This window comes from Gadus macrocephalus, chromosome 2 (assembly GCF_031168955.1).
Source record: "Gadus macrocephalus chromosome 2, ASM3116895v1".
NCBI classification, from domain to species: domain Eukaryota; kingdom Metazoa; phylum Chordata; class Actinopteri; order Gadiformes; family Gadidae; genus Gadus; species Gadus macrocephalus.
In genome coordinates, this window is record NC_082383.1 from 23,013,269 (window position 1) to 23,027,273 (window position 14,005).

Here is a 14,005-nt window from a genome sequence, read left to right on the forward strand (position 1 = left end):
ATATCGACCACTATGACATAGTTATAACAGGACAATAACTTGAAGACCATTCCACACATATGATGGCTAAGGAGCATGCGGTGAAATACAGCTGGATTGAGTCTCATGATGGGTGACTTCACTCGGGAAAGTGCAGCGTGTTGAAGGATTCAACCCACTGATCAGGGGAGTGGTGGTCTTCTGTTCTGCTTTCACTAAAGATTTCCTCATCTGGGAATATCCATTTGAGATTGTTCAGCTTCTGCATTCTGTCCCTGAGAAAAATTCGGTGGTTGCAAAACTCTGTCTAACCCCTACTAGGTTTGAGGTCTCTGTCGACATCATTCAAGTTCATTCATTCATGTTTTAAAAAGGCGACAATTTCCATCATGACGGACGTCGTGATTGGACGATGAAGGGGAGGGGGAATGAGTTAGTGGCGAGTGTGGTCTGGTCTGCTGCACCATTCTGAACCTCTTTTGCGGAGATATCTTTTCATCAGTTGGGTAATCCCATTCGCAAAGTAGGCATTTTTATTCTCACATCCATGTGGCTCAGTGGTGGTCTATATAACCCCTGTAAGTTTCATTCTGACAAAGAGGACCAGAAAAAGGACTGTCTGTTTCAGGTTTAATAGGAACATATTGGTATGTGTTTGTTTTTTGGTATTTACCATTTCAATGTATTCAGTTGGTCAGGAATTACTCCTGCGTATCAAAGCAAGCATCACAGGTAACTGATTCTGATACATTCAGACATCAGCCGTCATTATGGATCGCCGGTCAAAGGCTGCCGCCTCGGATGAGAACACTGCTCTGCTGGGCGGAGAACCGGGGACAGCTTCCCTGGTAGGTGAACATCTGACCTTCGTTATACTAACCCACTACATATCCTAACGTAATCACGTGACAAAAATATGTTCAGATTATTATAATAATTAGTAGTACTACTAGCAGTAGTAGTAGTAGTTGTATTGTGGTACAAGTATTGGTTGTAGAAGTTGTAGTAGTAGAAGTAGGCCTAGTACTATAAGTAGTAGCTTACCTTTTCTTAAATTGATCCATAGGTTGGCTGATTCGTACATAGTTTATATCAACAAATATATTAGTCAAATAAATTTGTAAAAGTAAAAAAATGTTTATCCATAGATTCTGTAGTTATATATATATATATACACATATTTATTCATATTTTTTTTTCATAAATTACAATTAAGTTTGTATGTAATTAATGAGCGGAGTCAATATATTAGATACACATATAGACCACTGGGTAACCCTTCACATGTGAACTCATCATACCCTTAACTGGCACAAAGATCATCAACCAACCTGGGACATACTGAAGTATCTATCTACGCATATTATATGCTTTCTTATCTTTATTTATTTTATCTTGTACTGTTGCTGCGTTGTGAATGTTGAGGAACCAAGCCTAAGATTTTTACTCTTGTGTACTGTACAATAAGATGTAATAAAAGTGATTCTGATTCTGATTCTGATTATCAGTCTACGTCACTCTCGTCACTCCCCGCTCTACGCGCGTGTCGTTGGCAGAAAGAGACGAGAGCGACAAGAGCCGCAATCATGTGTTGTTGTGCCGTTGGTTGCCCAAACCCTTTTAAGACTGATTATCCCATTTATTCTACTTCTTGCTTGTCAACATAATAAAACAATTCAAATACTTTAATAATTATGCTTTTTCTTATTCGTATTGCATGCTTATTAAATATACTCTGTTTGAGTTCATCTCCCTCAAAAAGTAGTCCCCTTTAATTACGATCGATCAAACATGTTTTTGACACCTCGAAGGGCATTATCCCGCTAATACCATGGCCACTTGCCAAGGAAAATAAATTAAGATCATTCATTTATATTTTCATGCGTTTTTCAATCCAAATATAAAGTTTTCACATAAATAGGACGGACCGTCAGGGACGCAGGAAGTCATATGAAGTGGGGGGTGCTGACTGCTGAATTGTTGAGCGGGGGGGGGGGGGGGGGGGGCGTCCCTGCGGACCGTAGCTACGACATGGCAGCGGGAGGTATTCTAGTCCGCTGAGCTATGAGCCAGAGAGCTAACGTTAAGGATTGTACAAATTCATAATTCGAAATTCGTCCCAGCCTTTATACCACAGATACTCTAGGGTCTATAGCATACAACTGCGTTGTCTGATTACATTTTAATTCAATTTGACAGCTCTCGTTTTAAAGAACAATCACTGCACCATTCGTTTCAATGGGCATTGCGACGGTCTATACTTTCAACATAAAGTGTACATATTTATAATTCGAAATTCGTCCCAGCCTTTATACCAACGATACTTTAGGGTCTATAGCATATAACCATAGTGTCTGATTACAGTTTAACGTAACAGTAAGCTGGCAAATTTTTTCTTTCTGCGCGCGCATCCGCAGTGTTGATATATATATATGTATATCTATCATATATACCCTGTATATATGTAACATCTTTTGTTGGACTATGTTTGACCACAAGTGTAACAAAAGACGCACAACGCAGCTTTTCCACCTCTGTCCCTCCAGTCCTGACCTGTGACCTCTTTCCATCCAGGTCAACAATTCCCGACTGTTCCTGGCCGTCTTCTCCGTGGTCCTGGGCAACTTCAGCTTCGGCTACTCCCTGGTGTACGCCTCGCCGGTGCAGACCGCTCTCCAGGGGTCTGAGGACCCGCGGCTCCAGATGGACTCCACGCAGTACGCCTGGTTCGGCTCCATCTACTCCCTGGGCGCCGCCGCCGGCGGGCTGGGCACCATGATGCTCAACGACATGATCGGCCGCAAGATGAGCATCATGACGTCGGCGCTGCCCTCCGCGGTCGGGTGGGTGAACCTCTCCCTCTGCGTTTCACACCCTGTGGTGGTCTCGTAAGGTGGTGCATTAATCCAACAGTACGGGTGACAGGAATAAGCATCGACCCCACGGTACGATATTACGATTTTGTTTGTGCCAACACGACATGCTTTGCGATTCTTTCAATGTTGCGATATTTTACGATTTTGTGTTTTTTTCCGGAGGGGCTGATTCAGACATTTTTGTTCACACACACAGCGCCTCCGGGTATAACCGGGAGGGGCTAAACAATCAAATTGACTTATCTGGCTTAAGTCTTTATAAAATTCATATTTGACTGCATCATATTATTACAGTAATTACATACACTAGTCCTATTTAAAGTGGAGCCAAACCCCCACATCAAACACCAACTCTTGGATTAGTTTGCAATAGACCTCACATGCTTTTTCATACATAGCCTGGCTCATATGGTTACCAGATCCCCTTAACCAAGTAAGTGCTCATGGAACCTGGATTTAAGGGGGGTATAGAGTGGATTCGGCCGGCCTGCGGGGTGTCCCTATAGGACACCTCTCCCAGTGTATAAGATTACGTAACAATCCTATTCTTTATTTATTTATATTCATAAAGTCGTAATATCATATGACTGGGTTCAATGCTATTACACAGTTCTTCAGTATTAAGAGTGATTGTTCCCATTTGTGACCCAATGTCCGCCAGGTTTAACAGAATAACACGCGTTTTCTGTGTAATTGTGTAATGCACCTGTTAATGTACCTGTAGTACTAATATACACGGATGCTAGGAATTGTATATAAGGTATTACAAACTGTATTGCAAGATAGTGGCCACCAGGATACACAGGGATCATGCATTATGCCCCTCCCCCTTCAGGTACATGCTGATGGGCGGAGCCTCAGACAGGTGGATGCTCCTTTTAGGGCGCTTCCTGACGGGCATCGCCGGGGGGATGACTTCTGCCTCCATACCAGTAAGACGTCCCGATGGTGTTACGGACCTTATCGTGCTCCGTCATGCTTCTGCCTGCATTTGAGTCTACGTGTGTGTGTGTGTGTGTGTGTGTGTGTGTGTGTGTGTGTGTGTGTGTGTGTGTGTGTGTGTGTGTGTGTGTGTGTGTGTGTGTGTGTGTGCATGCTTGTGTGTGGGTGCCTGTGTGGGTGTATTCGCTCATGTTTGTGTGTGTGTGTGTGCGTGTATGCATGCATGTTTGTGTGTGTGTGTGCGTGTATGCATGCATGTTTGTGTGTGGGTGTACTCACTCATGTTTGTGTGTGTGTGTGCGTGTGTGTGTGTGCGTTCCAGGTCTATATCTCAGAGATCTCCCACCCAGCGATCAGAGGGGCCATGGGTTCCTGCCCACAGATCACTGCAGTGTGTGGGGCCTTGGTTCTCTACGCTCTGGGTGAGATGGAGGAGCCGTGCTGTGTGGTTGCATTATTGTGTTTTCGTCATGATGTGCTGCGTGACTGTGTCATGTTGTAACGGTGTGATGGTGTCATGGCGTTATGGTGTTGCTGTTGTTTGTCTGAGGTTTCACATCTCAGTCGCACCGCAGAGTGAAGTGAAACGGGAACTGTGCGTGCGTGTGCGTGCGCGTGTGTGTGCGTCCTTCAGGCACGTGGCTGCCCTGGCGCTGGCTGGCGGTGGCGGGGGGGGTCCCGGCGGTGGCCCTGGTGGTCCTGGTGGCCCTGATGCCCTCCTCCCCCAGGAGGCTGCTCTCGCTGGGCCGGGAGGAGGAGGCGGAGGAGGCCCTGCGCTGGCTGAGGGGGCGGGACTACGACGTGCAGACGGAGCTCCGCGCTGTGCAGGTGAGAGCTGCTCGTCCCAGGACCCCCCCCCCACCCCCTGTCCTCTGCCAGCAGCCTTTTAAAGGTTCCACAAGTTTGTGCAACAACTCAAAAGGTGTGCCACCAGGTGTGAGTGTGATTAGCCGTTACAAGCCGTTTTGAACATCAGTGTGACAGGTCGATCAGCCTCCCAGCCTCCCCGGTGGACTGTAGCCAACGTTGCTCCGTCTTCCAGCCCGACACGCCCAGCTATGATGGCAGAAGAGGCTGATGGTCCAAACTGCTTGTCAGAGCTAATCACACTCACACCTGGTGGCACAATGCGTCACCTTTAAAACTCACGGCGAGGCGTCCTTTCACTACTACGCTCCACACCGTGCCGGAGGACCCGAGGAAGTGAGAGTGTTGATATTTTTAAGGGCGAACTCAAAGCCTAGCTTTTAGTCAGGCTTTGTATTAAACACCTACCATTTAACCATTTAACTAATTATTTATTTATTTATTTATTTCCACAAAGCTTTGGGTAAGGACGGGTGGGAGGGAGAGGTGGGGATTTTTTTGACATGTTTGAATATCTCTGGGTGAGTAGTGGGAGGGTGGGGGACGACGACGGTTGTATTAAGCACTTTGTGTTATATTTGCTCGTGTGAAAAGTGCCATACCAACTACGATCCGATCGATTTTTTGGACCCTATCAAAACGTACCTCGATACCACTTTTACCGCAAATTTAGGGAATGTTTTTCGACTAGCAACCAGGGCGAAGAGGAAACAAAACAAGCAGCTCGGGAAAAGATAGATACATCGCTAGCTCTATGCTGTAATGTTTCACAACCATATAATAAAAAGGCGTGTTTTGTTGCGTTAACATGTCAAAATATGTCTTAACCCGCAAAAATAGGTCACGTTAATATATCTGACCAACGTGGTATCCACGACCCACAATGGACATGTTATGTATGGAAAAGCCTTGCTTATTGTGTGAATTACAATAAAGAAATGAACTGTAGTCTGTAATTATTTGATTAAAATCGTACCCTGATGCACACGGCGATCTTGGAGGTTAACAGGACAGATTTCTGGGGTTGTTGGGCAAAATCTTCACATCACGACCCAAAAGTTACTGTTATACCGGAATACTAAATCTGACAAACAAGTTGAAACGTACTCTATAATGAATACAATCTTCACAAGTTATAATGAGACACAAATCGATCGGATTATTGTAATGTAAGTGTTGTGCTGAAGACATTTGTGTGTGCGTTACAGAACAGCATCAGATCCCAGAGGGGCGTCACCCTGAGGGAGTTGGCCACGCCCACGTACTACCGGCCCATCCTCATCTCCGTGGGGATGCGATTCCTGCAGCAGCTGTCGGGCATCACTCCCACTCTGGTCTACATGCAGTACATCTTATCCACAAGCAAAATAGCTCTGGATCCCGGGTAGGTGACGAGAAGGATCCCTTCTGGATTTTACAACTTCTGTTTGGGTCGTCTACAGAATTGTTATATATATATTATTTATATACTGCCCTTACCCATAGACGTTTTGTTAGCACCGCCCCTACATACACATTAATAACAGAAGGGGGCACCAAAACAGCCTGATGATCATCATCCTATTACTTATTGTTTTAATGTAAGCACAACTGCTGCCTCCATACCAGTAAGTTAGACCAATGTTTGGAAGGTTATTTTACTGTGGCCGAAATGTCTCTCCCATTCTTCTGCCTACATACGAATCGGTGTGTGTGTGTGTGTGTGTGTGTGTGTGTGTGTGTGTGTGTGTGTGTGTGTGTGTGTGTGTGTGTGTGTGTGTGTGTGTGTGTGTGTGTAGGTGTGAAAAATAAAGGTAACACAAGATCAACATACAATTTCAGACAACAATCAAATGGATTATGGTACCCCCTGTCTTAGGTCTCTGGGGTTTGGGCCCCCAAGGGTGCACTCACACTAGGCCATCTGGCCTTGGCCGTTGGCCGTCGCAACTGTAGGCTCTTGTACATACATCATCACGTCGTAACACGTCATCACCAAGCATCCATCACCAAGCATGCACGGACCATAATAAAGTCTGCCGGTAGTCAGAGTTTTAACAACAATGGACAACAACACAGAGAACACACCAACAGTTGAACCGCTTGACGCCATGTTTACCGTTTAATGGGAAAGAAGGCTCGTCGCCTTTATCATGTCCGTGGTCGTCGCATGGACTATACGTCATCCAGCTCAGGTTGCGTAGCCGTGCGTGTGCGCGTGTCGGCTCATTAGCATCTGTACCGCGGCGGCCCGTACCGTAGCAGCACACCTCTCCCAAGTGGCCAAGTTGGCCTGGCCTGGCCAGACTGGCCACACTCACACTGGCAGATTTGAGCACAGTTAGGTGTGAAAACGGCCCCGGCCACGGCCAGATGGCCTAGTGTGAGTGCACCCTAACATACACTGGGCCCCGGCCCCGGTCAGACAGGCTACGGCAGGTGGCCGTCAACAACATCATCAGGAGGGTAAAACCAAACAGCCTCGTGTCAACCCAGCTCATGTTCCGTATTGGTGGGCGAACAATCCTATGTTTGGCATCCTTATTTACGGATGTTCGGAAGAGCTGACGTCAAGGAAGAAAAAGTGATGTCGCTAGGAATGCCACAAGCCAGATCCCTATCAGAATGTTAATTAGAATGCTAACATACAGTACATTCCGTGAATTTGCTTCAGAGCAGATCATAGCCTCTGAGCATTCCACTCGCTAGCATTACGGGAAGCATAGATCGTTAATCATCAGTTGTCACTAGTTATTGTAAAACCGTCCCGAATATTTCAATCGAAAAAACATTTGTGGCAACTATTGGAGTAAACGGCCAGGTCATGGGTGGGTTTACACTGACTTTTCGGAATAGGATTGGATGTCGTTGGCATAGCACTGCCCTCATTTATGAGCGCGTGTACACCGCAAGAGGACGCTGGTTTGCACAAACATCGTTGATGGTCACCGTCGACTAAGACGATATTAACCTTTAATTATCATTCTTTTGTCGCCGTGAGACTCTTTTCTCACAGCGACAAAAGTGAAACAGTTGTTGAATGCCTTTCAGGATCGCCACGGTCATCGTCGGAGTCGTCCGCCTGTTCTCGGTCGCCATAGCAGCCAGTTTGATGGACAGGGCCGGACGTAAGGCCCTGCTGTACACCTCCAGCATGCTGATGATCCTGTCCAGCCTGAGTCTCACCATGTACTCCCACGCCAACGGGTGCACCCCCCCGCCGACCCCACCCAACGTCACCCGCCTCCCCCAGCCCGGGTTCGACTCCCTCGGGGTCGCGCCCGCAGGCCTCAGCCTGGTGCCGCTCTTCCTCGTCATCATCTTCATCTTCGGTGAGTTCATTACAAGGGCTTCGGTGAGTTTGGGGCCTTCTACAGGAAACAAAGAACTGGGAACCGACCCAGGCTGACCCTAAACTGGTTCCCAGCCCAACGATCCTCATTTGCATTACCTCCACGAGTACTCCAGCAGTCCAGACAGAATGACCGTGGACGTGTGTGTGGCTTTATTGAACATTGATTCCCTTTGTGTGGGCGAGCTGTCTACATAGTGTTTGGGCTATATGTATTTGAGATCAGATATTGCCTTGTCAAATGATTTGTCAAAGGATTCCACATTTATTCCTGGTAACGGTGTTTAGGTATGCTAGCAGCCCTAACCCTGACTCAGCTTGTTGAAGCCGTGCCGGTTGTCTCCTATAGGCTACGCCATGGGCTGGGGACCAATCACGTGGCTCCTGATGGCGGAGGTGCTGCCCCTGGTGGCCCGGGGCGTGGCCTCTGGGCTGTGCGTGGCGGTCAGCTGGCTGACGGCCTTCGCAGTGACGCACCTCTTCATTATCCTGGCCGACAGGTACGGCCTGTACGTGCCGTACCTGTGCTTCACCGTGGTGTGTGTGTTCTGCCTGCTCTTCACAGCCGTGCGCGTCCCCGAGACGCGGGGGCGCACGCTGGAGGAGATTGAGAACTTTTTCAGAACCGGACGCACTTTCACAATCAGCAGCTAGAGGTCCAGGGTTGGGTTCATGAGACCTGTGAGCGTGAATGAACAATCACGTGCACACGCACACACGGAGGTCAATGATTCGTTGAGATCGGGGCTTGGAAGTGTTTGAAATGGAGGTTGTATCTTACCCCAAACTTGTACATTACCTACTAACAGTCAAGTTGCAGGTGCTATTTCCTGAATCTTCTGGAATTCTTATCCTCAGCGAAAAAGTGTCAGGGAACCTGGCTATAGAAAGATATGTTCACCTGTTCTCCACTGTGCCTTTGACTTGGAACAGTTCTCTGTTAAATAATATCAATAAAAAATGACCGTGGTCTGTACTACTTCCAAAAGTTATTTTGCGATGATCATGGTGTGCAGCACTTCAATGAGTAGTGTTTGTGCTATGAGGATCAGAGGGAGCTGTGTTTATAGTCTACACCTTCTCAATACAACAATATCCAGAGCTCAGAGGAAGCTGGAGCAACAAACTCCACCTTGTCATTACTAGGCAACAACAACTACTGAAATTAGGGAACCTGCTTTTAGCACAAAGTTTAAAGTTGAAAGGAAACGCCTTAATGAGGGACAAACTGTGTAGTAATGATGACTCAACTGAAGGGTGTAAACGCAGGGAGTTTTAATGTCTAAAGGCTGCTGAACGTGCATCGGCTGAGAACTTGTTTAGCAGACCTAGGCCTGCTGGCTTTAAGGGCGTATGGGCGTAGCTTCAGAACATTTAGAAGAATGGGTTGCCTGACGATCAAGGGGAACCTTTTGGATGGGAGTCTGAATCTACAGTCAGACTACTGGAATCAAAGGCTGAAGGACTGTCTGACGGATGACGGAGGGGGCCGGCGTGAGGCAGCCTCCACCCGGCCCGGGCCAGGGTGGAGGCAGCACGTCTGGTGTCCGTCGAAGGATCCGTGTGCACAGGTTAAACCAGCCATCAACGCACACACTCAGAGAGAGATCCCCTGCACGGCCACGTGGAGCACCAGCACCAAGTCTCCATCGACAGTCTTCTAACAATAAACTGGCTTTCAACATCCCCGCCTGAGTCCTTTGTCTGATGGAGCCCAACAAAAGCCCCCTAGGTGGCGTGTTGTAGCCCCTAGGTGGCGTGTTGTAGCCCCTAGGTGGCGTGTTGTAGCCCCTAGGTGGCGTGTTGTAGCCCCTAGGTGGCGTGTTGTAGCCCCTAGGTGGCGTGTTGTAGCCCCTAGGTGGCGTGTAGCACTAGCCTTGCTATTTACAGAAACCAAGATCTCCCTGGAAGTTTTCAGACTTTCTTTATTAACTAATTTGACGTACATTCATATCGTACTAGACACAGCAACAATAGTAACCTATCTTCACCCGCACATCACATCATCAAATCCATATCATCCCACCAACTCTTTAAAAAGCAGCTTAAAAAACATCTTATCTTTTCATGAATCATTTAATCACTTCCTGTCCTGGCCCTTGCCCCACATCTTTTTTCTATCCACCACATGCTTTTATTACATCTTTTCCATTGAACTTTGCTTATTTATGTATTTTGTCTCCATATTTTCTAAAGTTTATTTGTTTCTTATAAATCGGATTTGATTGTGATTATTGAAAAGGCTGGAACTCTTGTTCAAGCCTATTGGGCTTCGTTCCCTCCATGCACCATAGATGTTAATGTGTGCTAAATAAATAAACTAAACTAAACTTAACTTGCTATAAACGTATAACTTAATGGCACTAATTCTCCATTCAATAAATGACAAACATATTTTATGTCTGCGTCACTCAATCATCTATACCTTCATGGGAATGCTTTTCTGACATGTTGCCTCCCCTAGACTCCAGGCCAAGTATTTGTGAAGGAAGTTTACAACCTTCCAGTTAAATGTCTACACATTAACAGTTAAAGAACTACACATTAGCACATTAAGAGGTAAAGACGTGCACATTGTCTACAAAACACATTAACAGTAAAGATGTACATGTCTACACATCAACAGTAAAATAGTCCAGTTGGAGAAGTCCTATTAATACAAGGACATCACTTGAATTCCCTAAGCTAGCCATTAAAGAAACACCAGAGGCACTCATTGTCTGAAAACTAGTCAGAGGAAAAATATATATGCAGCATATTGTATCACTTGTATACACACAAACACATACACACACGCGCACACAGACATGTACTTATGCACACATTCATGCACGGGGGGATTCTCACCCGTCATATTTTAGTAGTATTTTAGTAGTCCAACTCGAGTCTCAAGTCTTAGGTCGTCAGTCCAAGTCTACCCACTAAACATTTTCACCACAATGGTCCAGTCCAGGTCTTATGGGCCTCTGTTGTAACTTGACCCATTTTCAACCAACTGCAATTCTATCATATGGTAAATAGGCTAAATTGATTATATGAACATTATACCAATATTGTAAAATCAAGGCCAAACAATAATTGTTAACTGGCCAGCAGGGCAGCTGTCAGGAAGACCAATAATGGCAACAGCAATTTGACCGTATGTGGAATCAATATTACTTGGTTATGTGGACCATATATATTATATAAATGTCAGTTTTACAGTCAAATAATCGCAACACCAAACATTCAGTCAGGTTAAGGGAGACGCACACACCAGGGGCGCAGATGGGATTTTTGAACTGGGGGGGACCAAGCTGTCAGCAAATTATTTCAACTCAATAAGTTATTTTTGTGTAATTTGGGCTTTAACTAGCGCTCAAGTAGTTACTTTCGTAATAGCCTATGGGCCAATGGTTTGCACTGAAAAGGGTCAGGTTGATTTGGCTTTGTATATGTCATTATCATGTCAACTTCCTTTCCATCTGTGTCGCCTCCTGTCCCTCCTTGTTCTGTCCTTGCTTCTTCTGTCTGTATTCCTTCTTTCCCTCCTTGTTCTGTCCCTGCTTCTTCTGTCTGTATTCCTTCTTTCTCTCCTTCCTCATGCAGTCTCTTTCTTGACTGACAAGGGCCTGCCTCACTGTCATCAGGAATTGCCTGCAGGCCAGGAGGATAATGTTGACATTTTAAATCTTATAATTTCACTTAACAGTTGCTTATTAGTGTGCCTGGAAAAGCACACTACTACTATACACCATAGTTATTATAATATTGTATTCTTCTCTACGTTATTCGGTCGACTACTCCTCCCAGTTTTGGTCGCATACACACGAAAAGGTACCAAAACGGTGGCTCGGTCGGGAGATTAGTGCTATGACTTTTCTAAGCCAAACAGTTTGCAGATAAATCTCCAAAAATCAGGCCATAAAAATGTATGGGTGTGTATTGGTAGAATGTTCACAGCTAGAGTGTGTGACATTATCACTAGAGTGTAGGTAGGTAGCTAGCTAAAGAGAATGACAAGGTATGGGCCAGAGCCAGGCACACTCAAAATGTCTTTAGGAATTTTCTAAGATTATACATAAAAATGAAAAAAACATTAAAGCTATTCACCCACGGCATAAAAATACTTTTATTTTACATTTAGCCTACTTCAGGTAAGAGTAAATGCCGTTTATTAATGTCACTAGCTACTCAACAATACAAAACGATTAGCTGCCACATCTGGGAAAGTCAACAGGCAACAGGCGTAGGATAGGATAGCCTACTTACTTTGTTTGTTTTTTAAAAAAACGCTCTGATTGTTTTTTGCTGCTTCATTTTGTTTCTTCATTGCACCCGCTCTGTCATAATGATCACCGCAACAGGTACAGGCGCGGCTGAGCAACCAGTTCCTCTTTAGGACCCTGGGGAGTGAGAGTCGTGCCTTATGGTGTGTTCAATTTACACTGAAAGTCGGAACTTGGAGCTTGGAACAACGTAACCCCAAAGTTGAGTGCTCCCAGCGCGTCCCAGCCTCACAAACGTAAAAACAAAACATGTAACTACTTTTTACGTGAGTAGCAGATAGCATGAATTCTATGTCTGGCTGGTGAGATTAATCAGACTTTCTGAGTTGGAGATCCAACTTCACGGGGGGTTCTGATTACAATTCTGACTTGGAGCACGGAAATTCTGACATTCGTGTACAACTGGAACGCACCATTAGTCGTAGCACACAAACGCCAGGCTCTCAATGCGCGCTGCATGTAAATTAGTCGAACTAACGGAACGTTAATCCTCTGTTTTACCGGCGGTGTTTGTCCCCTTATGTAGTCTAACTAACGGAACATCAATCCTCCGTTTTACCGGCGATGTTTGTCGCCTTATGTAGGGACAGAGTGGGGGGGGGGTCACTATGAATCTGAGGGGGACATGTCCCCCCCGCCCCCATCTGCGCGCATGGCACACACAACTATTCAACCCACAATTGGCAAAACACAACGTAATACTTTTTGTTTCAACTTTTTGTTTTATCTTGATAGTCTCTCACCTCCCTACTAAGACACTCTTACAAAATAGCATTATCCCATCACACATTTGGACATTCCATCAGCGTCGATGCCACATTGGTAACGAATTGGGCATATTTGCATTGTTCTCACGAGTAGAATCATGTGAAATTGTGCGTGATCCGCGTAGTTTGCGCCGCCAAAAGATCTATTTGCGTCTTTGCTTTGACTCTGTATATTTTTTACAACAAACCAAAGTGTTCCTTCGCTTTTGGTGTGAACCCACTGTAAGAAAAGCTGTTTGGACGTCTTTCTCTGAACCTTCGTCGAATCGGCTGACGTTGGCGGCGCATTTCCACTGCAGGGTGCGGAACGGATCGGATCGCAAAGGTGCGGGTCGGATCGCGTTTCCACCGCCAAAAGTGGGCGTGACCCGGACTTTGCCGTACCCGTTCCGACCCCATTCTAGGGACTCCTCCGTTGCGGTACCCAAAACGAGACCAGACGCCTGAAAGGGTACCCTGGAATTCTAGCTACACCCCCCCTCCGTTGATTGGTCGACAGAATCGTCACTTCCGGGTGACGCGGGGATAAAAACAAACAAACAGTAGCCTCGAGGTATTATTCTTTACAATTAACATGTCGCGTAAAAAGCTTGCTTGGGCGAACAAGGAGGTGGAGACGTTCGTCTGCATTCTTGGGCAGGAAGACGTTGTTTACGATGTTTACGTAGCTGCCGCGGCGATCGACATCCGGCCTACCACCAAGTGTACTGTCGGCAGTGGAAACGCGACCTCGGAACTGAGCTGGGCTATACCGCCCCCTCCCTACCGCACCTTTGCGATCCGATCCGTTCCGCACCCTGCAGTGGAAACGCGGCATTATTTGACGTTTATTTGACCGACGTTGAACGATTTTTCATGTTCTTTCCATTGTTAAGAACATTATCATTAAAAGTGTTGATAATATGACTAAGTCGTTGTCTAAATGCATAGTCAAAAGAAACCACTAACACATACACAAACACATACATACATGCA

The 14,005-nt window shown here is 46.0% G+C and overlaps 1 protein-coding gene across 5 annotated transcripts; it reads left to right on the top strand.

Annotated features, from left to right (window-relative positions):
* Nucleotides 1–312: 312 nt before the first annotated feature.
* slc2a6 (solute carrier family 2 member 6) lies at nucleotides 313–9,679 on the top strand. 5 transcript variants are annotated; one of them, XM_060045946.1, is made up of 9 exons: nucleotides 313–418; nucleotides 735–827; nucleotides 2,554–2,822; nucleotides 3,691–3,787; nucleotides 4,120–4,219; nucleotides 4,432–4,625; nucleotides 5,873–6,048; nucleotides 7,695–7,975; nucleotides 8,345–9,679. In XM_060045946.1, exons 1-9 carry the CDS (start codon nucleotides 392–394, stop codon nucleotides 8,647–8,649), a joined length of 1,542 nt encoding a protein of 513 aa, XP_059901929.1. In that variant the 5' UTR covers nucleotides 313–391; the 3' UTR covers nucleotides 8,650–9,679. The 5 variants fall into 5 exon arrangements, with proteins under 5 accessions (XP_059901929.1, XP_059901931.1, XP_059901932.1 ...); XM_060045948.1 differs by lacking the exon at nucleotides 313–418 and adding an exon at nucleotides 427–626; XM_060045949.1 differs by lacking the exon at nucleotides 313–418 and adding an exon at nucleotides 427–557.
* Nucleotides 9,680–14,005: the final 4,326 nt, after the last annotated feature.